This window comes from Gobio gobio (genome assembly GCF_949357685.1).
Source record: "Gobio gobio genome assembly, chromosome: 7".
Classification (NCBI taxonomy): Eukaryota; Metazoa; Chordata; class Actinopteri; order Cypriniformes; family Gobionidae; genus Gobio; species Gobio gobio.
In genome coordinates, this window is record NC_137103.1 from 36,508,171 (window position 1) to 36,534,102 (window position 25,932).

At 36.4% G+C, this 25,932-nt stretch overlaps 2 protein-coding genes across 4 annotated transcripts; one reads left to right on the top strand and one right to left on the bottom strand.

Moving 5' to 3' along the window:
* The first annotated feature begins 4,858 nt into the window (after positions 1–4,858).
* Positions 4,859–13,250, top strand: fdx1 (ferredoxin 1). Of its 2 annotated transcripts, XR_013816904.1 has the most exons (5): positions 4,859–5,143; positions 7,376–7,500; positions 7,973–8,102; positions 12,606–12,794; positions 12,932–13,042. XR_013816904.1 is itself a non-coding variant. In XM_079821902.1 (4 exons), exons 1-4 carry the CDS (start codon positions 4,989–4,991, stop codon positions 12,733–12,735), a joined length of 540 nt encoding a protein of 179 aa, XP_079678028.1. In that variant the 5' UTR covers positions 4,859–4,988; the 3' UTR covers positions 12,736–13,250. The 2 variants fall into 2 exon arrangements, 1 of the variants encoding a protein (XP_079678028.1); XM_079821902.1 differs by having other exon boundaries at positions 12,606–13,250.
* On the bottom strand, positions 12,928–25,617 carry arhgap20 (Rho GTPase activating protein 20). Of its 2 annotated transcripts, XM_079821900.1 has the most exons (15): positions 25,306–25,610; positions 23,277–23,353; positions 22,515–22,682; positions 21,755–21,904; positions 21,290–21,331; positions 21,114–21,198; positions 20,947–21,024; positions 20,777–20,840; positions 20,496–20,648; positions 19,483–19,664; positions 19,020–19,184; positions 17,991–18,121; positions 17,568–17,748; positions 17,307–17,418; positions 12,928–15,098 (listed from the first exon to the last, which is right to left on the bottom strand). In XM_079821900.1, exons 1-15 carry the CDS (start codon positions 25,378–25,380, stop codon positions 13,972–13,974), a joined length of 2,790 nt encoding a protein of 929 aa, XP_079678026.1. In that variant the 5' UTR covers positions 25,381–25,610; the 3' UTR covers positions 12,928–13,971. The 2 variants fall into 2 exon arrangements, with proteins under 2 accessions (XP_079678026.1, XP_079678027.1); XM_079821901.1 differs by lacking the exon at positions 17,307–17,418 and having other exon boundaries at positions 13,255–15,098; positions 25,306–25,617.
* Between the last annotated feature and the right edge of the window lie 315 nt (positions 25,618–25,932).

The window sequence follows — 25,932 nt, forward strand, 5'->3', positions numbered from 1 at the left end:
GTCCTGTTTGCACGTGGGTATGTATTTTATGACATGCATTGCTTATGAAAGAAATACATTGGTAATACTTTACAATATGGTTTCATTAGTTAACATGAACTAACAATGAACTACAGCATTTATTAATCTTAGTTAATGTTAAATTCAATATTAACTAATACATTTTTTTAAATCAAAAGTTGTATCTGTTAACATTAGTTAATGCAATGTGAACTAATATGAAAATTTTTATTAACTAACAAAATGTTGTAATAATACATTGCTCATTGTTCATGTTAACAAATGCATTAACTACTGCTAACAAATGAGACCTTTTTGTGAAGTTTTACCAGTTATTTTATTATCTGACATAACCACTGTGCGTTTTATTGGTTCTTTGTTTATTTAGATGTGTTTAAAACATGTGATTACCATGAAAAGCTTATAAGTAAATGGATCTACAGTTTGATTCCATTGATTCCAGGTAAGACCATACTGTATGTGAACTTTATTGTTTATTTTGTATTACTGGCTTCATTATAGACAGTATGATTAAATGTGAATGCATAAATCATGCTAAATCATCTGTATTAAAATTCAGATATGCACAAATACATTGTTTTTAATCAAGGTTATCTATATTTTCTTGATTCATGAATAGGCCTATGTAAAGTGAACGCTGTTGAGTATCTTAATTCAGCTCTTATTTGGATAAAAGAGAACATTTGAGAAAGTGCTTTGCGAGTCAATATGATATTTATGCAAAATCACACAGCCTTGCTGATATTTAGACCAAGAACATGATAGTGAGTGTGATATGCTTTTATACAACAATGCAATAAACAAGAAGTTAATATTGAGTAACTTTGTCGTAGCTACGTAGTAGGCTGTGTCTTGCATGTATCAATTCTACGTGGAGCCCAAAGCACTGTGATTAGTCTGCTAGAACCCCTCCCTCAGATAAAAAAAAATCTGCGATAGCGTCACATAAATTATTTTTATGCGAATTATAAATTATGGCTGCATCTGAAATCGCATACTCTTATAAGTAAGTACTTATTTTGAATAAGTAATTACTTCACGGCTGCTAAAAAGTAGGTTCTATATAGTATAAATGTGTGTAGTATAAACGTACACTATATTGCCAAAAGTTTTGGGACGCCTGCCTTTATATGCTCTCGAACTTTAATGACATCCCATTCTTAATCCGTAGGGTTTAATATGGAGTTGGCCCACCCTTTGCAGCTATAACAGCTTCAACTCTTCTGGGAAGGCTTTCCATAAGGTTTTGGAGTGTGTTAATGGGAATTTTTGACCATTCTTCTAGAAGCGCATTTGTGAGGTCAGGCACTGATGTTGGCCTGGCTCGCAGTCTCCACACTAATTCATCCCAAAGGTGCTCTATTGGGTTGAGGTCAGGATTCTGTGCAGGCCAGTCAAGTTCCTCCACTTGAGTTGGGAGCATGACATTGTCCAAAATGCCTTGGTATGCTGAAGCATTAAGTGTTCCTTTCACTGGAATTAAGGGGCCAAGCCCAACCACTGAGAAACAACCCCACACCACACCGATGCAGAAGAATAAATCAGCCGTTACATTTTAGACACAGAATTTTCAGTTACTTTTGTGTATTTTTGCTGAGCCAACAAAGAATAGTGCAGAATTTATCATTAGGCTATGTGTCTCTGAGCAACACACAGTAGTAGCAAATCCTGAATGAATCCGTGTTTTTGAATGATTCAATTACTTAAACAGAATGAATCAGTTTCAGTCAGAAATAGATGTGTGATTCAGTTTCAGACCTTTTAAACAGTAAAACTAATCTCGGGTTTGTTGTTATTTTAGGGCTGACTGCCAAGATTTTGTGAGGCCATGACACAATTCAACACCACTGGCTTTGATGGATTGAACAAGTCGCTTATAATTAACAGTCTTAATAAAGTAGAGCATGCAGAAGCAGTGTTCATCTGGATTTTATGTATCATTGAGATTCCAGTCGTCCTCTTAACCCTGTTTGCATTGTGTTTTCTCATCAAGTCTCAACGTGCTGCTTCGGTTTATGTGATACATTTGATTCTTTCAGATCTGTTACAGATTGGTTTTATATTCATATTAACAACCGAGTTAGCAAGTGCCACATTATGGAGTTCATATAAGTATTGTGTGATTGTAGGCTTGTTTTTCATGGCATGTATTGCTATTGAAAGATACATTTTAGTTGCCCATCCTCACTGGTACAGATCACACCATTCAGTAAAAATGTCCTGTTTTCTTTCTTTCATCGTCTGGTTAGTGCCTTTGACCTTTACAAACATTAAAAAGCAAGACATTTTTACCTTGTTTTCCCAATCTTTAGCATCTTTTATCCCTTATTCAGTAATCCTCCTATGTTTTGTTGGTACTTGGAGGGGTCTTTCCCATGCAATATCACTTACTGCTCATAAGCGGAAATTAATTTTGGGAAGTCTGTCTCTTGTGCTCTTGAACTACACATTTCTTATCCTCCCCCTCTCAATTACAAGTTTTTGTTTGATGTTTTTGGAGCACCATTCTCCTTTCGCTCTTAAGGTTTATCTGTTTTGTCACTGTCTCATGTATCTCAACCCACTTGCTGACTGTTTATTGTACTTGTTCATGAGGACTGACGCTAACAACATAATGAAGTCTCTTTACTACTGTTGCAGCTCACCAGAATCCTACACAACCACTACCAACACTCATACAATAGCAGTATTATATACAGTACGCTAACAAGTATCTTCATATTTTGGAAGTATAGTTTTGAAGTGGTTGTGAAATCTTTGTTTGCATTTTTCTGTTGGGATATTTCCCAAAAGAAATTTAGACTTTTTGTCCTTTCTGTCTTTTCATTTTCATGTGTATTTCCATACTTATATATGGATCAACTTCTCGTGCATCAATGTTAAACACCATTTACAAGTGGATAGCTTTTCAGTTGTATTCGACTCTTGGTGAATATATGGCCATCTCTCACCATATGCATGGATTTTCTTGCCAATGTTTTTTTTCCCAGGGTAGGTTGCCAGGCCTTTTCCCAAACCTCCCCATTACATGGCTTGGGACTTACACACACACACACACACACACACGCGCAGACATTCACACCTACGGCCAATTTGGCATGCATGTCTTTGGACTGTGTGGGGGAAACCAGCACACCTAGAGGAAGCCCATGCTGACACAGGGAGAACATACAAACTCGACACAGAAAGGACTCCTGGCTCAGCCTCACTGCCCACAAAACAGTCATACTTTCTGTAATTTGTGGCCATAATTTGCCTCATGGGAATGTGGGTGATAAATTGCTATATGAGTGCATGCATTGCTTATTGTTGGACGTCCGATATGAAATCTGAGTGGGATGCATGGCCATCTTGAGTCTCAAGACATGAAATACATTTAGAATGCTAAATACGCATCCAACATGCAATTTTCCAAGGCACTTTGGATAAAAGTGTCTGCTAAATGATTAAATGTGAATGTAATTTGAGGGGGAACAAATATCTTGTTTTCTGATGCTGACAGTGAAAGCTTTAATTGTTGTAAAAACTGCTTTTGAGAATTTATTTTACTTTAGAGAATGATATACATGATATGAGCCAGTTTAATCAATTTTCTTCAAGAGGCCCTAGATGAAACGGCACACCTCTGGTGTCTGAACAAGTCATTACACAATAATAAGCAAAATTGAGCAAATTACATTTCACAATCGCAGAATGTAAAATCTATGAGATTGTAAATTGTAATTGTATGGTGATGATGTTTGGAAAGTTCTCTGTTTCTTGTTCTTTCTGGTGTCTAGCAATGACATTTCTGAAAATGACGGAGACCTTCATATCAGCCGCAGCTGTATGTATCCAACTACGTAGAAAATCACCAGTAACCAGATGACAAGGCCAATGGCAACACTGCATGGTTAAAGTTTCATGCCTTTCTGGAGTTCTAGAGTTGCTATTTGTCGTTGTCCTGTCATGTTACCATTTTGAGTCTGTGAAAATAGATGGCAAACAAAATATTGATACACACACACGTCTTTTCGCTATTTTTGTGGGGACTATTCATAGACGTAATGGTTTTTATAGGCTACTGTACAAACTGTATATTCTATCCCCTTACACACACTCACCCTGCCCCTATGCCTACCCATCACACAAAACATTCTGCATTTTTACGTTTAAAAAAAAACTGATTCTGTTTGATTTATAAGCTTGTTTCTTCATGGGGACCTCAATTTAGGTCCCCACGGTGACACAAGTCCCCAGGTTGAAGTCCCCACCGGTATAGAAAAACATGAACACACACGCACTTTTTTTTCTGTTCTTTCTTTTTTCTTTACAATGTTCATAGTGAAAAATGTATTAATTGCAAACACTGATCTTGTTCAGGGAAAATTCAGGTATATTTAAGAGAAGTAGGCTATAGGAGAAAAAACACAATGGAGAAATAAAAAATAGATCCACTCAGAAGGTCATTTAAACCAAAATAAACGTATTACTGTATATTTTTTATACTGTCATATGTTTTATATTTTTTAATTAATTAATAAATTAATTTAATCTGCAGTTCAAAACAATGGTTTTATATTTATGTATGTTGCCTTTGCAATGTTGCATTGATTGTTTACTATTTCATCATTATTTTACTGTTTAACTGAAAACCCATCAAATAAAACAGTTTATAAATACATGTTATGTGGAAGAAGACTTTATTTAGATAGCATTCCATATTTCAAATAAAAATGTATTAAAATGTATTCAGATATTTATATAAAAAATATTACAATAACTAACACAGACCTTATTTTCCTCAAATCCAGATGCGCTATTCCAGCAGGAACACACGACGAATTATTTCCGGGTTGGCAAACAAATTGACGTCACGACTGAACAGCTCTATTTCCGCCGCATATAAAGAGTCGAAAGTTTAAGTCCATCACACATGCAACGGTGGTAGTAACTTATTCAGCGGTCTGTCAACAAAATATATTACAATGTCGGCATGTGTTTTAAGAGTGTTTCTCCAGCGAGCGGCTGTTATGCGTAAAGCGGCGCAACAAACGTTTAGTAAAACGAGAGTGTTTCCTCTATGCGTGACCGAGAGCAACACACACTGTAGAGGAATAAACACACTCACCAGTTCACTAAGGTAAGAAACTGGCTTTTCAAATGACACAAGAATTGAGTCATAAGGACCTATCTTTGTTATTTTGCCAGCAATGATGTTTAGTGTAGCCTTCATACATAGTGTCCCGAAAAGTGTGACTTGCTTGCGTAAAATGTTTAAACGTCCTTAGATAATATCAAAACGAGTAGCATTTATTTTTTAAAGAAAGACTTAAACACATCTGTCAAGCAAAACATGTCACCAAACACAGATTCTTAAGGATCAGATGATAAAATGGTAAATATAACGTGCAGTGGTTGTCGACTGTGATAGGACATGTTCATAGTTAATGTGAACTACTAACTACACCAATGGTTAGTCTGTTAGGACAGCTGTGCGAACGTGAGAAGAACTGATTACATACAATCACTAAAATGACCTTGAGATCAGTTGGGTAACAGGGTTCAGATAAGCTTTGAGTGGTCTAGAATAATCTGTTTGCATTGACACTTGGTTTGATGTTTTATTATCTTATACATTGACATTCATTTATTTTAAGTGTAGCTTAAGTGTCCAGATATTTTTTGGATTTACTGTATTTTCCAGTTATGCAATAGGTTGAACATCTTGTTGGTTAGGTGTTTTTTGTTTGTAGGTCAAGGCTATTGGGTTTCTAGTAAATTGATCATGTGTGCATTGGTAATGGTGTGTTCCTCTTTATTTTACCTTATACTTGCCTTTACTTTTTATGTTATCTATCGTTATTTCATTTTTATCTTTGGATCTGGTGCTTAAGAATGCAGACTATTGTTGTGGTTGGTGCATTTGTAACTAAAGATGGCAAAAGTTTTTAGTGGTCTCACCAAAAAATGCCCAATTCAACAACTAATCACAGGTGTATTATGGGGATATTGGATTCTGTTCAGTTTATCTACTCTCTGATTTTATAGCTGATTTTTATTAACCGCTCTTTGGAGTACTTGATTCTTGATTGGTCAATTATGACATTGAGCTGTCAAATATTTCACAATCTTGACTGTAGTTCAGGGCAACGCTATAAAACAATCATTCATACCTGTGCAAAAACAAATGTTGCCACAGAATGTTTTCACAACAATATTAAGCAGCAACTGTTTTCAACATTGATAAGAATAAAAAATGTTTCTTGAGCACCAAATCAGGATATTATAATGATTTATAAAGGATCATGTTACATTGAAGCCTGGAGCTGGAGTAATGATACTGAAAACTCATAGGACTTTTACCCTCACAGGAATGAGTTGCATTTTAAAATGTATTCAAATTGAATTGTTATATCATAATGTAAGTTTTATTTTTACTGTGTGGTTTTGATAAATAAAGTTACAAATTCTTACTGGCCCCAAACTTTTGAACAGTATAGTCTACTTGTCTATAAATCACAAGTTTTTCATCACAAATGAAAAGGACATTTTAACCTGCATGTCTGACATGTGATATGTTAAGAAACATCAAGTTAAATATTACAGAACATTTTAATTGAGCGAGAAATGTGTGTGAAAATATTTAATTGTGTATGGCATTCTTAATGGAAAAATAACCTATGCCATGTAAACGTATTTGTGTATATGTATGTGTGTGCTTGTTTAAATCATTTATGAGGACACAAATTTGTATAATGACTCCATTGTATGAAGACTTCTGTATTACTCCAAAACATTTCACTGTATATGGACAATATAAACACATTTTTTCAAAATATCATCTTTTGCCTGCTGAAGACCAGTGCATCTAAACCCCCTCTATCCTCCCTCTTTTTGTTTAAGCCTCCATGCATAAATCGTCTTTTCTCAGGAGGATTTTATCAGGGCTTAGGTAAATTCATGCTCAGTGAGGTCACTGAGGTGTTGTAGTTGTGTATTGAACCATAGATTACTTTTCTTTATTACATTTAGCTTAGAAACTATTGCTGGAATTGAATATGAAGAACAGCGCTATGACAGGAAAGTATGAATGAAATGAAACTACAACAATGTTTTTTGGTTTTAATATTTGTTCATTTTACAGAATAACGAAAGCAATCCTAATGTAGGTTGTCTAAGGCCGATTTTTAAGGGAAATCCCTTGGCTTGTTTAACAATGGTCTGTTTAATTACAACAAATGGTTTATCCCAATTTTTTTGCGAAAGGTGCTTAATGATGCTAGAAATCATTGTTGTAGATTTTTCATATAGTACTTCTAATAATGATAATGGTGATCTTTCCACTTTAAGGCATAAAAATGTCTCTGTGCAGGGCTGAAGAAAAGGTGACAGTCCACTTCGTAAATCGTGATGGAAAAAGGATGACGGTGAATGCATTAACTGGAGATTCACTACTTGATGTCGTTGTCAACCATGATCTAGATATTGATGGATTTGGTAAGTTATTAAAGAAGAATATTGCACCTAGATATTGCAGATATTCATATCTCTTTCACACACTATAAAAAAGTGAAAATGTGCAGTTTCTACCTGCTCTGACCCTTTAATAACTTAGTGTAACCTAATATAGTTGAGTTTATTGTTATATTAAATACTATTTTTGGTTTTAATAAATCTAGGTAACTAACTTAATGTTACTACATTAAGCACTTTTACATGTGCATATGTATATATTATTACTGTAGATTAACTGAAAAATAGCAAAGTGAGCATATGTGAGCAAATTTGGTCAGTGTAAACAGGGCTGTGTTGGCTTTGTGTATGTAATCCAAAGGTAAAACGAGGTCAACAGCTACTCATTTAGCTTAGAAAAGTATTTTAATGCTTGTCACCTGATAAATTTAAGCAGACTGTGAGTCTTACTAGCTTGTAGGCTAATATGTGTGTCTGTTTTGGGTTTTTGAACTAGGTGCATGTGAGGGAACTTTGGCCTGTTCTACATGCCACCTTATTTTTGATGAGGCTGTTTATAAGAAGCTTGGACCTGTTTCTGATGAGGAAATGGACATGCTGGACTTGGCTTATGGGCTTACAGACACGTGAGTGAACCCCAGGCATTTCTGCTGTGAAACTTAAAATTGATGAACAATAGGTATATTTTAAAATGATAGTTTTGTATTGGTAAAAGACTGAAATGTAAAGGTGAAAAAGTGTGTCAGTTTTTTTTATGTTGAAATGCTCTCCTATTGCATATATGCAGAGAAAACAATTAGTAAGCCATTCATAGGTTACATTTCCCCTGTAAATGTAAACACTAGGGCTTCCCCCAACCATCCGCAATTGGTTTGAGTTTCAGGGCTGAGAAAGAATATTATATGTAACATTGCTAACATTTAACCATAATAATGAGCCTTTAAATATAAATTAAGCATTCAAGAGCACACATTAAGTTTGCTGCAGCGACACCAGCAAAAGTAACAATTATGAATTTGGCTGAAAATAACACAAAGGAGACTGTCTGAACATTTTAATAATTTATCAATAAACTGTTTTCCGAGTCAGTGTCGGCTGCCTCGTCATCTCCACAGTATAGTTAAAGACTCTAGTCTAGATATACAAAGACTGCACTCCTATTACTATAAAAGGGAGAAAGTGCAATGCCCAATATGGTGGAATAAGTTCTGCCTTCTAAATAATACAGCCAATCGGCAATTAGCAGGTATAAGTCATTGTGTCACTGCAGCTGCCTTTAGAAGCTCTGGTTGAAACAGTCAGTGTTCTGAGATGCACGCTTAAAGGGTTAGTTCATCCAAAAATGAAAATTAGCCCATGATTTTCTGAAGTCATATTAAAAAAGTCCTGGCTAATCCAAACATTATAATGGCAGTGAATTGTTGTCTCATTTTTTAAGTCTATAAAAGTGCATCTATCCATCATATAACTGCTCCACACGGATCCAGGGGTTTAATAAAGGCCTTCTGAAGCGAATCGATGTGTTTGTGTAAGAAAAATATCCATATTTAAAACTTTATAAAGTAAATGATCTTGCTTCGGCCGATTGTATTCAACTGATGGAAAAAGTGTAGTGCCTCTCACAGTTCAAAATGCTTACGGCATTTGTAGTTAGCAAATTGTTTAAAAAACAAGACTTGCGCACTGCACACGTTTTCTTCGAGCTGCATCTCTGACGGATCCGTGACCGTCACATCTCCCGCCCGCGGCCGAACCACAGACAGTATGGTGTTATTGTATGTGTTTCATGTTATCCTTTATTCATTAATTCTGTTATGAGTTTATTTCATGCAGATTCACCGATAGTGTGAGGATGTATATGACGTTATGACAGGGTTCCCCACGCTTCTTGAAAGTACTTGAATTTCAGACACATGGATTCAAGGCCTGGAAAGTACTTGAAAACAAATATAGGTCCTAAAAGTAAATTTGAAATAAATTTTGTTTAGAATGGTGTTATTTGTTGCTTATATTCGGGGGATGGAGGGGTAGCAGGGAAAAAAAACTTGAACCGATGGATAGCAGTACATATCCTTCCTGAAAATGATAAGTTGTGATTTTCTTGGCTGATATGGCTAGCCTAGGAACTATACTCTCATTCCTGCGTAATAATCAAGGAACTTTGCTGCCGTACCATGGGTGCAGCGGCGCAATGATATTACACAGCGCCTGAAAATAGGCTAACTTCTGTCAACATAACCAACGTGACAACCTGCTTACACAGAGAGAGTGCTTGGGACTGTTTTCAGGCGATGTGTAATATCATTGTGCCGCTGCACTCATGGGACGGCTCAAAGTTCCTTGATTATTATGCAGGAATGAGAGTATGGTTCCTAGACATATTCTAGAAAATCACAACTTTTCATTTCTGTCGGTCTTAGTACACAATGTAACTACACATCACAGCAGGTAAATAGGAAAATGTTGGTGTTATTTTGTCACTTGTTGAGCAGTAGGCTAGCTGGAGCCGTTTATCTCCAGTCTTTGTGCTAAGCTAGGTTAGCGGTGGGTGCGTCAGACAGAGTTGAGACACAACCAGACACGGAGATGAGACTGGTATGTATGGACTTGTATAACTCTGGGGGATACGGTGAATAAACTTAAGTCCCAAAAAGTCGGCGTGTTCCTTTAAGTAGCCTACTTTAATGCTGCGTTCACACCGAACGCGAATAGAGCGTCTGGCGCTTGTGATTTCCATGTTAAGTCAATGGAAAGGCGCGTTGACGCGCGTCTGGAGGTCCGGCGGCGCGGAAGACGTGTTTCGCGCGGCGCGATGGACGCAATTCCGCCTCATTCTCGAGTATGACGCGAATTGATCGTCTTGCGCTATATGCGCGGCGAGTGGTTGTTTTTGTGCATTCAGGCATTTGAAGCGAATTCGCGTCTGACGCCCGAGTTGAAATATCTGAACTTTGGCATCAATTCGCGCCGCGTTAACCAATCAGGAGCCTGCTTGCTGCTGTCACGTGATAAGGTGACGTGATGAGACACCCTGCATAATTTAAAAATACTGTTATTGTGTCACTAAATGTAGTTTTAATGCTTTCAGTTGATAATGTAGTTGTTTAAAGCTCAATTCTGTGGTTTATTTATAAAGAGAGCTCCTATTTAAAAAAAATTATTCTTGTGTTTTTGGAGTTGTGAGATCCAGGCGATCACCGGCTGCTCAGCGGTCGTTTAACCCGGGCGAGAGCAGCCTTTCCTCGGCCAGTCCTTCTGGCGTCTGCCGCTGGCTCGGATGTCTCTGTAGTGGTTAAACATGAGATTTAATTTGTCTTGTGTAGATCTAATGAGCGATACTTGGTCTCATGAATCTATTGTTTGCTGCCAAATGGTTTTGACTGAGGGCAAAGGGAAGTTTCATAACTTTATTTTTAAGGATATTTAAATATACATGCAGTGAAGATCATCCAGGTAGTGCGTTGCCTGGACCACATTTGTGTGGCTAATAATGTTTAATATATTTTTTTAATGAAAATGAAAAGAGGCAGAGTGGTGTTTTATGACATATTTCCCCTGGAGTGCCTTCCGGCCTTGAACGCGCGTCTATTTTCGCTTGCAACACTTGATTTCTACGCGCTTCCAATACGCCGTGGATGCGCGAATGGATTCAAAATGTTCACACGTCAAAATAGACGCGGTAGACGCGATTTTGACGCTCTATTCGCGTTTGGTGTGAACGCAGCAAAATAGGTCTTTCTTGATGCTACATATGCTGGGTTATGAATCTGATAGGTGCTTGAAATAAAATAAATGGTGCTTGAAAGTCCTTGAATCTGGTGTTCATGAAAGAGTGGGAACCCTGTTATGAGTATGTATTTGAGTGAACTTGAATGTACATGGCATGAATCAAATATTTACATTACCAGCACATAATTCAAAACTTTTGAAAAGTGTGAAACTGTATGCATTTGTGTTAATGTACATACTTTGTAATCATCAATGTTGAAATTGATTCATGTAAAAACAACGGCAAAGAAGCATCGCGTGTGGATGTTTATTCATTTAACATCATCCTTTACATGAGTATTACAATGTTGAACTCCGTCATATCGCCGGGTTGATAATCCTCCGGTCGTGAACGCTATACACACCACCGTGTGTTTCGAAGCAGATGCAGTAGTGAAGTCCCGTCTCTTCACCTGCACAAAACTGCACCATGCAGGTTTCCTAACTTTTTTTTTTTTAGGAAACCTATAATTTACCATGACGATGATAAATTGAAATAGAAAAACTACTAAAAATACACTGACTCCTACTGAATACCAACCTATTCTGCACTGAGCCAACACAGAGCCCGGCAAACGACTCCCTCTCGTGACGTAATATGACGCGATGTTGAAAAAAAAAAATGCTTTTTACAAACAGTCAATGAAACGGCCACTTTATCTACTGAATTTGTGCTCGTATGTCTTTTTAAAACATTTTAAATCCTGCATTAGCTTTTCATATGGTATTTGCATACAATGTTGTACATTCATTTTGAGAGAATTTTTACCTGCAATATGCCCTTTAAACGTTATGCAATAAGCGCGGTACTAATTTAGCTTCCATACTCCACTCAAACACTTGGATATAATGGTTCACATTTATCTAGGTTAATATTAGAGTGAGTGGCTAATGTAGGCTAGTACTTGCATGTATCAAAATGATTATCCATGCGGTCAATGAATGATAGGCAAGCAGGGTTTTTTTGTGGGGGTTTTTTCTGCAACCAACTGACCTATTAAAATTTGGCCAACCAAGCCTCTTCTCATCTACTAACGTTTGGTCAATGATTTGGCAAACTATTAAGGGGCAACAGCTCACTATCATAGGTCTGTTTGTTTGAGCATCCCGACCAGCCTGTAACGTTAACATTGGTGTAACCAATGGAGTGATTTGGAGCGTTTGAGTTTGAAACACACAACGCTATTGTCGCATTATTAATTACAGACTATACCTTAAAAGGTGCACATGCATTGAAATGTCTCTAATTTTTGGTGTTTTACCAACCCTCATTTTCTCCATGCTCATTCATAATTTGGCTAAATTTGAATATTCATGGGAAATCTTCACATCATTTTCTATTTTGCATGCATGTCTTTCAGATCTCGTCTGGGCTGCCAGGTCTGTTTGAGGAAGGAACTGGACGGGATGATTCTGAGTGTGCCAGACGTGATATCCGATGCTCGAGTTGACAGTGAAAAAGAGTCCTCCACAGCCCCACCCAAAGTATAATCTATTAAATAAAGCCCAGCGTATCTCATAAACACTGCATTATGGAGATATCTTTAATAGTAGGTATTTTAATATGTACTATTTTAATAGAAACCTACAATTTAATTGATAACATTTATCGTTTAATGTTATTTACATTGCTGCCGTAAGTAGTTTTTATAATTTTGGTGATTGTATTTTTTTTTTAATTGTGCAGATTCTGCAATTCTTTGTGTGACAATGAGAGCTGGGAGCATCTTGTTGGTATACATTTTAAATGCAGATATATTTGTAACTGATTTGTTACAATAAATGTTTAACTTTTTAAGTTGTCTTATTTGTTTTTGTATTTGAACACCATCCTCAAGCAAGTATAAGCATAATAGCATTATTATATCTTAAACTGAAATCATTTTTGCTGTTTTGTCATTGTCTAAAGTTATATTTGTGTGTTAAAAAATGTTGACATGAGCACATTGAGAATCAAGCCGAAATATGTTCTACACTCATGTTGAAAAATAAACAAGGTCACACTTAAATGGGATTACTAGTTTTAATAAGATTTACAGTTGTACTTATTCAAAAAATTACAAAAATGAAAAGTACTTAGGCCTATAAGAAATAGCATTCTGTAAAGAACAGTAAAATATTGTATTTACAATCTACAGTATTTTTATTACAGACAAAAAAATGATTATATTTTACAAGGCATTACAATGCTCACAAATATCATCTTATATAAAATCATCTTGGACCTCAGAAGTGTGGCATTCCTCTTTAAACATCAGAATATTTATAGGAAACAGGAAAAAAACCCAAAATACTCCAAACGTCCCTGGGGACGTAACAGATATATATACAGAGTTTTAGGATCAAAAAAGCTTATATATCCCTACGTAATCCTGAAAAGGAGATTTTGTATGTGTTCTGCGTTTAAATCCTCAAACAGTTTCCCTTTTATAAGGTAAATATGTTGAATTTTTTTTTAAGTATATACAAACGAATGCATATTGTTCTTATGCTCATGAATATTTACAACAAAAAAAGGCTCAAAAATGGTCAAAAAATGTTTTTGGATTTTAATAAGATGGCATTTTACTTTACTCAAGATTTAAATAACTAAAATTAGCCTAAATATCCCTAAAATGTAATAATTCTATAATATGGAGCATGTAATTGTTAATTATTAGAAACTGCAGGTTAATTGGTATCTCAGTGTTTATGTGCTGTTTTTAAACATAACTGTTCCCATTGGCTTCACACAACCCACTGGCTGCTACTACAACAACTGAGCCTGCGGCGTCTGCCAATAGCTTGGTTCTCTGTCAACCCCTCTCCGAGAGTGGAAGCATCCATAAAGTAGTCCCCAACTATTTTCCTAGAGGAGGGGTGCAAATCAAGTGCTTTAAACCTCAACTGCTGCCCAGAAGATTTGCTAGAATTCGAACCTGCATTCTGTCCCTTAAACCTGTGCACCGTCAACTTGCTGCTCTGTCCATAAAACACACTCTGTGGTAGCCTGACCTCCTCTTCTGTCTTGGTTTGACTGGTAAACATGAAGGTCTGAGGAGCTTGGGACATCTGGTGGTCTCCTAAAGGGCTGTGTGTGGGGCCCCCGGACCCCCTATAGAAAAGGCCTTTTCCTTTATGTAGCTGCTCTGTGGATTTCACTGGCGTTCGAGTGGGACTCTGTGAGAACATTTTTCTGTTTAGCTGTTGTAAGGCCTGCTGATAAGAAGGAGGATTTCTGGTCACTTTAGGCTGTAAACCCCCTTCAATATCAGCAACGTTCCTCTGATGATGTGCTAGACACGGTTTCTCATTCAGCAAGGTGATTGGGTGTTGGTTATCTGTGTTGTTTCGAGCAAGCCAATCAGATTGTCCCCTTGCTGGAGAGTTCTGAGGAGAAAAGGGACTGTCCATTGAACTCACAGATGAGACTGTTGGTGAAGTTACTGGGGATGATACATTGGAGGTCGGTGAAGTTTGTTTTTCTCTCATGAAATGCATATGTTGAAAGCTGTGTTCCAAAAACACATTATCATTTGCCTCATCAGGTCTCTCAACCTCTTGATAATTTCCACTTTCTGAGCTTTCTTTCTGCTCATGAGTAGTCAAAGCAATGGTAGGCATAGAGTGTCTTTGTAATTTAAGGGATCGTGGTTGACGCACAGCTGGTGTAAAGTTTCTTATTTGTGCCAGTGGGCTGGAAGACAGCAGGTTGTTTTCTGGACATTCGAGGTCACAATCACTCAGTGACATGAGTGAGTCCATACTACGACTGTCTTTAAGAGGACGGGTCTTAGAAATTTCCTCCGTGTCAGTATTTACCTCATTCTTTAGACTCTCATAACCCGAGTCTGACATCTGCAGCAGGGACCCAACTAGAGGCGGAAAGAGAAGAGAAATGTAAAAAGTGAAAATGTGCCGTTCTTTCTTTAAGAAGTTATTTTGAACTGATATGACCCTTATTCAGGTCGTTTTAGGTAAAGACAATGTTGTTAATGTTAACTAAAACTATTTTTAAAAATGTGTTAATTGAAAGCTTAAATAAAATACAAATTTAAAAAACTTAAAGGGTTAGTTCACCCCCCCAAAAAAATTCTGCCATTAATTACTTACCTCCGTTCATCTTCGGAACACAAATGAAGATATTTTAGTTGAAATCTGATGGCTCAGAAAGGCCTCCATTGGCACAATGCACTTTACACTCTCAAGACCCGTAAAAGGTCCTAAAGACATCGTTACAAAGTCCATCTCACTACAGTGGTTCTACAATAACTTTATGAAGCAACGAGAATTCGTTTTTGTGTGAAAAAAAACCTAAATAACGACTTATATAGTGATGACCGATTTCAAAACATTGCATCATGAAGCTTCGAAGCGTTATGAATCAGTGAGTCGATTCAGTGGTTTGGATCGCCAAAGTCACGTGATTTCAGCAGTTTGGCGGTTTGACACGCGATCCGAATCATGATTCGACTCGCTGATTCATAACGCTTAGAAGCTTCGTGATGCATTGTTTTGAAATCGGTCATCACTATATACTAAGTCGTTATTTAGGTTTTTTTTCGCACAAAAACTATTCTCGTTGATTCATAAAGTTATTGTAGAGCCACTGTAGTGAGATGGACTTTGTAACGACGTCTTTAGTTCCTTTTATGGGTCTTGAGAGTGTAAAGTGCCATTGTGCCAATGGAGGCCTTTCTGAGCCATCAGATTTCAACTAAAATATCTTCATTTGTGTTCAGAAGATGAACCAAGGTCTTACGGGTGTCGAACGACATGAGGGTAAGTAATTAATGACAGAATTTTCATTTTTGGGTGAACATTAGCCCATGATTTACTCACCCTCAAGTCATATAACTGCTCCACACGGCTCCGGGGGCTCCGAAGTGGTGCGTTTGTGTAAGAAAAATATCCATATTTAAAACTTTATATTTAAAACTTTATAGACTAAAATAGCTTACATCCGGCGGATTGCCATATGCATTAGATTAACTCTTGACCCTTGACACATGCGTAATGACGAACGCAGAAATACAGAGGATAGAGCAAAGCAAAACGTAGCGTAGGGGGTTACTCTTTTAGCGCAAGTCGACTTGTGCACCGCTGACCACCGGAAGCTAGTTATTTTAGTCTATAAAGTTTTAAATATGGATATTTTTCTTACACAAACGTGCCACTTCACTTCAAAAGGCCTTTATTAACCCCCGGAGCCGTGTGGAGCAGTTATATGATGGATATATGCACTTTTATGGACTTCATAAACGAGGAAACAATTAACTGCCATTATAATTCTTGGATTAGCCAGGACTTTTTTAATATAACTCCGATTGTATTTGTCTGAAAGAAGAATCTCATATACACCTATGATGACTTAAGGGTGAGTAAATCATGGGCTAATTTTCATTTTCGGCTGAACTAACCCTTTAAAAAGAAATGTTAGCAGCTAACTGATGTAGAATAAGGTGTTGAAGTACTAAAATTACTAAATCTAAAACTGTAATAAAAATAAAGCTAAATAGAAATATAAAAAAAATAAAGATGTCAAAGGTAAAAAATAGTTTTACCTAAACTAATATTATTAATAAATAATACTAAAATAGCACTGGGTAAAGAATATGCTATAAACACCACATTGTATTTGACATTGGATCCAGGATTTATGACATTGATGAAGAACATCAAAACAAATGCAAGAAAACGTAATAAAAATAAATAAAGTTTTATATAACTTAAATATTTTTTTTAATTATTTAGTCATATTAACTAATATTTTTAACTTAAAAAGCAGTTCTTTTAGCTAAAGCACTTTTTAAGGCTGACAAAATATTATACTGTGTGTGTGTGTGTGTGTGTGTGTGTGTGTGTGTGTGTGTGTGTGTGTGTGTGTGTGTGTGTGTGTGTGTGTGTGTGTGTGTGTGTGTGTGTGTGTGTGTGTGTGTGTGTGTGTGTGTGTGTGTGTGTGTGTGTGTGTGTGTGTGTGTGTGTGTGTGTGTGTGTGTGTGTGTGTGTGTGTGTGTGTGTGTGTGTGTGTGTGTGTGTGTGTGTGTATTTATGATTGTATTTATGATTGTATTTATAGTAACCTGATCCGTGGTTGCTTCTATTGTCTTCAGTCAAATCCTTTAAGAGGGTTATAATTTCATCCCCAAACAACGCACAGCAGTTGTCAATCAAGACACGCACAAGGTCACACACCTGTGTACAGATTACATTTGCTATTACATTTCCTTTCCTATGTTATTTTCATGTGCTTTGAAATTTAATAATGATGATTACTTAAGTGGATAATCCTGTATTCAGCAGATTTTATTTAAAAAATGGTATTAAAGCATGTGCACACTCACCTGTTTGGCATCTTTTTCCTGAGATTGTAGATTGCTGTTCCACAGACAGCTATGTGCTATACACACAGCCAGATTAAAAGAGTTCATCTGGTTGTACTCAGCATTGAGCTGTATATGGTGCAGCATCGCTATGATGTTTCTCAGCAGCAGTACGTTCTCTTTAGGCAAAATCTCAACAAGCCTGTGAATGTGGGCAGAATCAAGACATCTAAATAAAACCCCAGCACAAATCAGCTCATAAAACATTCTTCATGATGAGCTAATATAACCCATACCTACAGGAAATTTGCTATTAATCTTAATCCGCTTTAGCTGTGCAGTAATATCATAGCACTGATCCATCATTATCAAGGTTTTATCCTTTACTGAGTACACTAGAATTACAAAACTAATCTCAGTGTTACTAGAACATCCAAGTGTTACCTCTGAACTTCTTGTACCATGTTCTTTTCCGTCAAGTGACCATCTCTTTCTTCATTTTGCTCCACTGCTTGAAGCCATTGTTCATAGAGCTCCTCACACAACAGGCTGCCAGGTATATTGCGTAAGAAATCCTATCAATCAGAAACACACATATGAAAACACAGAGTTGCTATCATACAATCAATGTTCATTCCTGAGTTACTCTACTCTTCAAAAGTTTGGGGTCAGTAGTTTTTTTTTTTTTAAGAAATAAATTATTCAGCAAGGATGCATTAAATTCATCAAACATGACAGTAAAGTCATTTATTTATAATTTTACAAAATATTTCTATTTCAAATTGCTGTTCTTTTGAAATGCTGTTCATCAAAGAATCCTGAAAAAAATGCATAACAGTAGCACAACTGTTTTTAACATTAACAATTATAAGAACCGTTTGCTGAGCACCAAATCAGCATATTAGAATGATTTCTAATGGATCATGTGACACAGAAGACTGGAGTAACGACTGCTGAAATTTAAGTTTTGCCATCACAGGAATACATTACATTTACTATATATACATTTATGTATACTGATTCATAACATATTGTAGTAAAATAGAAAAATTTAATAGTAAATTGTAATAATATTTCACAACATTGTTGTTTTAATTATATTTTTAATCAAATAAATGCAGCTTAAAATAAATGTGAGCATAAATTATGTCTCAAAAAGATTAAACATTTTGGTCACACTTCTCCACTTTTAACCAACATTAGGGTCCACTTCTCACTATTAACCAACTATTAACTATGACTTTTGCCTCAATAAACTCTTAATTACTGCTTATTAATATTTAGTAAGGTAGTTGTTCAGTTTAGGTATTGGCTAAGATTAAGGGATGTAGAATAAGGAATTAAAATATGCTTTATGAGTTCTAATAAACAGCAAAAATCTTAGTAACATGCATGCTAATACATAAGCAACTAGTTAATAGTGAAAATTGGAACAAAACATTTGAACACATTTCACATTTTCCCCTTATTTACCTTAAACACTGCAGCGGTAACAAGTACAGATTCTCCACTCAGTGGCTCTCCATAGTGACCAGAATCCAGTTTTTTCCTCAATTCTCGACAGGCCTTCACTCCGGCAGAGCGCCGGAATATACCACACGTCACGGCCCCCTCGCTGCACAAACACTTTAGCATGTCCTTTAAAAAAAAGCAGGTGGTTTTATTACTATTAATACTATTATTTTAATACTGTTATTGTAAATTATTGTAATTATATGATATTTTAACATACATAGATTTTTTATAAGCTAATAACTTTTCTTATTTTAGTTCTTTTCAACATTAATTAATAATGATGATGCACAGCTTTTCAGTTCACTTAAACTTCATAACATTGAGAATTGATTATTAAAGCATATTATTGATATAATCAGATTCACCCTTCACCTTTTTAACTGCCTAAAATGTGAGGGTTTTCAGTACATACAGCACCTACCACAATGGGTGATGGCAGGGTATTGTCAATTATTACATCACTGAGCGGCCGACCAAATAGATGACCAGAAGCTGGTGCAATGGTGAGGCCAGGAGATTCCGATTGGACAACCTGTTCAACACTGGAGCCTCGTTTAAAAGCCCAGCTAATAAGAGACATCCTCCGCCTGCTGCTTTTCTGCTCTGCTAGGAGAAATATATGCAAGAGAGGTCAGCAAGAAAAGTGTATATGTGTTAGTTTTGTGGGTGAAGGTATTTGAGTATGGGATTGGAAACAAGCTTTGAAACTAAAACTATTCCATAAAGTAGGTATTTGTAGAATATATGGCTTAATGTTAATGGTCAGACTTTATTTTGTGTGTGTCTGTTCTGACAGATGTCAGTGTGGGCTGATGTAGACTGCCATTATTGCAGAGGGAAATCCTCACAGAAATACTGTTTTCATTAGGTAAAATACAGTTGGATATGTCATGCATATAAGAAATAGCATTCAGTATGCAGCATACTACAAAAAAAACAGAACAAGAAGTATGGTAGTCTCTCTCATAGATATCCATAATAAAGGCTTGATGTCTCGTGCACGCTGCTGGCCAATGGAGGTCGACGTCCGCACCTGGCGGCCATCTTGTCACAGTCAGCTCGCTCACTCGTAACATTGTTTTCATGGGTGCTTGCACTTTTTAAATAACCATAACTTGCTAAATTTTCTACCGATTTTCAAACGGTTTGGTTTGTTATAAACGTCAGAGATGTAGTTATGACACTGCATACTTATGAAAAATTATTCATGATTTGTTCAAGCTTCCATAATTATAGCCACGTTAATAATGTTTTTAAGAAACCAAACCATTTGTAAATCCGTCAAGATTTCAGTGAGATAAGAGTATTTGTGTTCATGCAGATCATCAGGTACAACAGAGCCCTGTCTGTGACAAGATGGCCGCTGGTTATGACGTTAGAGACTCCGCCGTAAGATATCTAGCCTTTATTATGGATATCTATGGTCTCTCTCACCTGTAAGGGTGTTTCTCATTTGACTGGGCCTCAGGAAGAACTGGCAGTGAGCATCAATCGGTAAAAGCGCCATCTGGCTGTAGGATGATGTCACTACATCTTGCTGCAGAAGGCGAATGTGGCTCATCTTTATGCTGTAAGGAAACTCGTGACCTGGTGAAACAAAAGACCAGGTAGGCCTACTGTACAGGGAAAGTATCTCATTGTAATACCACAGTACTTTAATCTAGTTCAAATATGTGATTGCTTTGATAATATGAGAATTACTGATAAACTCTTACCAATTAAAGGGTATGGAGTATCTTGTTTGGAACATACCCACAACTTATAATCTTTTATTCCACCCTGTGTATAAAGACAAAAGCAATACAAATAATTCTAATTATTTATTTATTCATTCATTTAATTATTATTATAAGTGTAAATGTAGTGCAGTGCAGTGTTAACTTACCGAAAGACCAAACTGTTGCAATGCTGTGCTAATGACATCAGAGGTACATTCTGTGTTGCTGATAAAAATAGTCTTTGCCTAGAGAGACAACATCTAATTCTCATTCATTTACACGTCAAAGCTACAATACATCATTTTAAAAGTATAAGACAATCAGTTCTTCTTACATAGGCACAATTCCCAACATCCTTTGCAAATATCTTGAGTGGAATCATCTTTGGATCGTCATACTTTTTCTCTTCTTGTATACAACTTATTTAAAAAGAGAGGAGAGAAATGTAGTGTTTATTTCTTTTTTTGTATTATAATTCATTATTTTATTTCAATAAGTAAAATAACTGACCTTTCGATGAGAGACAGCCACCTGTCTTTCTCTTCTGAAGAGCTTTACAAGCACACACACAAAAACATAATTTTAACTAGTGACATCAGTGGGTCCCTTTAGATGGCTATTTACAGTATACTGTAACTGTGTGTGCATGTGTACATGTTTTTCTATCCCGGTGGGTACTTCAAGCTGAATACACACTGACTCACAAAGACTCGTGTCACAGTGGGGACTTAAATTGAGGTCCCCATGAGGAAACAAGCTTATAAATCATACAGAATGAGTTTTTTTGAAAATGTAAAAATGCAGAAAGTTTTGTGTGATGGGTAGGTTTAGTGTAGGGGATATAGTATACAGTTTGTACAGTGTAAAAACCATTACGCCTATGGAGAGTCCCCACAAAGATAGTAAACCAGACGTGTGTGTGTGTGTGTGTGTGTGTGTGTGTGTGTGTGTGTGTGTGTGTGTGTGTGTGTGTACCTAAAGGTAGCCACACAGTTGTAAGTTGGCCAGCCCATGACGAAGCTCCTCTCTGAAAATGTACTGGCCTCACACACCTCTTCCACACAGCTGGCTGTCCACATCTCACTCACACGCACACACGCCTTCTGCTTCACCTGCATTACTGACCTGAAAGAAAAAAAAAACCCATCAAATTATTCCAAGACCAAATTATTAGAACTATACCATCCACATTCATTTTATACCTCTGTTAACTACCGTTCAAAAGTTTGGGGTCAGTACCTTTTTTTTTGTTTTTGTTTTTTTAAGAAATTAATACTTTTATCCAGCAAAGAAACGAATCAAAAGTGACTGTAAAGGCATCGTACAATGTATAATTTCTGTTTCAAATAATGCTGTTATTTTGAACTTGTGAATTCTGGAAAAAATGTATCGTGGTTTCCACAAAAATATTAAGCAGTGTTTTCAACATTGAAAATAAGAAAAAAAAATATTCTTATGCACCAAATCAGCATATCAGAATGATTTCTGAAGGATCATGTGACACTGAAGACTGCAGTAATAATGCTGAGAATTCAGCTTTGCCATCACATAAATAAATTACATTTTAAAATACATTCAAATAGAAAACGGTTGTTTCACAATATTATTGTGTTTACAGTGCAATAATTGCAGCCTTGGTAAGCATATGATTTCTTATCTTACTGACCCCAAACTTTGGAAAAGTAGTGCATTTCAACAAAACATTTATTTCTCCTCAGTATTTCCTCCTCCATACTTGGCCTTGGTGATGATGAGAAGATCTGTGAAGAGGATGAGGAATCTCTCCTGGGTTTGAAGGCCTGTCTGCAGTAGTACATTGCTTTGGGAAATTAGTTTCCTCGTTGGGCTGAGCAGAGACTGGATCAGGGCCCAAGTGTCATGGCTAACCTGAGATACACAATCCCTGGCACACACATGAGAGAAAAAGAGATCAGAAAATGCACACAAAATACAGACATTTTCCCATGGCCAGGCATCTTCCCGTGAATGTTTGCTAAAGAAAACACGTCCAGTTTATTGACCCATCTGTAATTAATCATGGCTTCTGACTTGATCGCTCTTTCACATGCTTCATTGATAAATTAGTTCTAGTGTTACAGCTGAACATCAGACAACAGTACACTTCAGAAGGTATACATACTCTTCTGACAGTCTGTCTGACAGCAGACAACTCCATATCTCTCTGTCTCTCTTTCACAAACGTGCAGATGCTGGTTGTGAGACCACACACAGTCTGGTTTTGGTAGCATCACTTCATTGTGTCCTTTCAGTAAAATGCAAATATATTCAGAAGCCTCTTGCATGCACACAAGCGCTGACTGTGACATTGTGAAGTGGGAAATAAACTGCTCACTGAGACTGAAACAGACTGTAAAGTAATCAATGGCCATGCAGTCTGATATTTATGTTTACTAAAATCATAAGCATTATTTTATATACGTATTTTTAGTTTTCAAAGATTGTGAGAAAGAAGTTCAGGAGTTGAATAGTATCATACCTGGAGACAGGTTTTGCCTTTGTAAGGGCTTTGCTGAGAATAATTGAGGGAGCCGACTGTCTGCGCTGCGAGGATTTCTAAAGAAAGAATAAGAAAGAGCAACGTAATACAATAAAAGAAAAAGAGGGATAACCAGCATCGCATAACACACAGCCATGCTGTTCATTTTAACAGCCCAATTTTAAAAAGGTGTTGATTCTTCAACCAGATGGAACTGGATAAATAAATATTTTGAATGTTCCGATCCAATCTGACTTCTGGTCTGTAATACTGAATCATAATTATACACTGTTCATTTGACTGAGCCTGGTTTCTCCGAAGGTTTTTTCCCCCCTATTCTGTCACCTGATGGAGTTTTATGTTCCTTGCCACTGTCGCCTCTGGCTTGCTTAGTTGGGGACACTAATATTCAACAATATTATTGATCTGCCTGCATTGACACCACTGTATGAGAACTGAACTGAGCTGGACAATGACATCATTGTTTTCTCCATAGATAAATTAACTAAATTACTTTTTTTACAACAGAAATGAATCAACACTGAACTTGCTTAAGCCGGACAATGACACTATTTTCTTCTAGAGCTGATGTACAGCCAAAACAAATTTTGCATAATTTTCCTGTTATTACTGTAAATACTGTATTTCTGTTATATATATATATATATATATATATATATATATATATATATATATATATATATATATATATATATATATACATATATATATATACCGATCAGGCGTAACATTATGACCACTGACAGGTGAAGTGAATAACACTAATTATCTCTTCATCACGGCACCTGTTAGTGGGTGGGATATATTAGGCAGCAAGTGGACATTTTGTCCTCAAAGTTGATGTGTTAGAAGCAGGAAAAATGGGCAAGTGTAAAGATTTGAGCGGGTTTGACTAGAGCCAAATTGTGATGGCTAGATGACAACAACGAGTTTGAGGTGTTGACTTGGCCTCCAAATTCCCCAGATCTCAATCCAATCGAGCATCTGTGGGATGTGCTGAACAAACCATGGAGGCCCCACCTCACAACTTACAGGACTTGCTGCTAACATCTTGGTGCTAGATACCACAGCACACCTTCAGGGGTCTAGTGGAGTCCATGCCTCAACAGGTCAGGGCTGTTTTGGCAGCAAAAGGGGACCAACACAATATTAGGTCATAATGTTATGCCAATGTTATATATATAATGTTATATATATATATATATATATATATATATATATATATATATATATATATATATATATATATATATATATATATATATATATATATATATATATATACATATATGTATATATGTATATATATATATATATATAACAGAGAGACAGGAAGCATTGGGAGGGGTGAGAAGGAAACAGAACAGAAGTGCACTTGAATTTGAGTCGCCCAAGGCACTGCTGAATCATATACTATGTCGAAGCACTAAAAGGCTATGGCTCTGATATTATTATTATTATTATTATTATTATTATTATTACTATGGTTACCTGGGAAATGGGAATATGGATGAAAATTAGCTGGCCAAATCTGGCACTTTGACATCTTTTTCCATGTATTATTATGTGTATTGTCCCTGACTAAATAAACAACCATTTTAAATATTTTTTATATTATTTTATTTTGCTGTTTTATTAAGTTAATGACCAACTTAATTCTTCAAAATATTCTTTTGAAGTTGGTGACATTATAGTCTTGTAATTACAGGTAAAAAGAAATGTGCTGGCTGCATCTTTTATCTATCAAAATCACAGCTGTGTATGTGTTTTGTTAATCTTCATTATCATAGAAATCTGGAGAATCAGCTGTGCACCACTGTGTATGGATCTGGCAAAAAATGTGTAATAAGATTTCATTATGCTGAATGGAAGGAAGAGTGTGCCATACTAACGGTTGCATTTAAATGGTATAGTTTCCCTTCATTTAAAACTATTGCAATATCGGAATATGATTGTGTGTTGCATACCAGCCATTAAACACCTGCTTACAGTTTATTGCTTTACTTACGTTGGAGTGCTGGTATTCCCCACAACTTTTGATTCGGCTTCTCTTCTGCCATCCTGGCTCATGCAGAGGTCCCATAGTCAAAATCCCAGTAAAAGATTGTGGAGGTGATTTAGAGGACTGATCAGATCAATGCTTCCATATTATCACCTGCCTCTGGGTAATCCTCGCTTAATGCTCTCCTTTCAGTAAAAAATACAAAATCCAGGGGTGTTTTCACCTATCCCGTTCTCCTCACAAGCTCCACACTTTGATTTATCAGTGCAATGTATTTGTCTTTCCTCTCTGAAAGATGGAAGATTATGTCTGTGTCTCAGAGCAGCAGGGGGAGGATTTAAGAGGCGGGATCTTGAACCATAATGAGATAGGTCTGTCTATACAACATATGGCTTTAGTTTTGACAGAGAAGATCATATTTGTCCTTTGTTGAACAACTTTCTGCTGTTATAGCTGTTTGTCTTTGGGAAATAAGATATTTTGACAAATATTTTCAGAAGAATCTATTGAATATTTCTCTATAATAATTCCTAAGCCAGTTTATCCTCATACCCTGCCCCCTCCTTATTTGGATGAGTAAATGGTCAGACAAACCTAAGCCTCTTTTCTCACCAGATGTATAGCCAGTTTGAT

Bases quoted from the DNA above. Each gene is read 5' to 3' on its own strand.
- fdx1 (XM_079821902.1), top strand. From the start codon at position 4,989: ATGTCGGCATGTGTTTTAAGAGTGTTTCTCCAGCGAGCGGCTGTTATG. The intron at 5,144-7,375 runs GTAAGAAACTGG...GTCTCTGTGCAG, and splicing joins ACACTCACCAGTTCACTAAG to GGCTGAAGAAAAGGTGACAG. The intron at 7,501-7,972 runs GTAAGTTATTAA...TTTTTGAACTAG, and splicing joins TCTAGATATTGATGGATTTG to GTGCATGTGAGGGAACTTTG.
- arhgap20 (XM_079821900.1), bottom strand. From the start codon at position 25,380: ATGGGACCTCTGCATGAGCCAGGATGGCAGAAGAGAAGCCGAATCAAA. The intron at 21,199-21,289 runs GTCAGTTATTTT...TTTTTAAATAAG, and splicing joins TGGCTGTCTCTCATCGAAAG to TTGTATACAAGAAGAGAAAA. The intron at 20,841-20,946 runs GTAAGTTAACAC...CTTTATACACAG, and splicing joins TGCAACAGTTTGGTCTTTCG to GGTGGAATAAAAGATTATAA.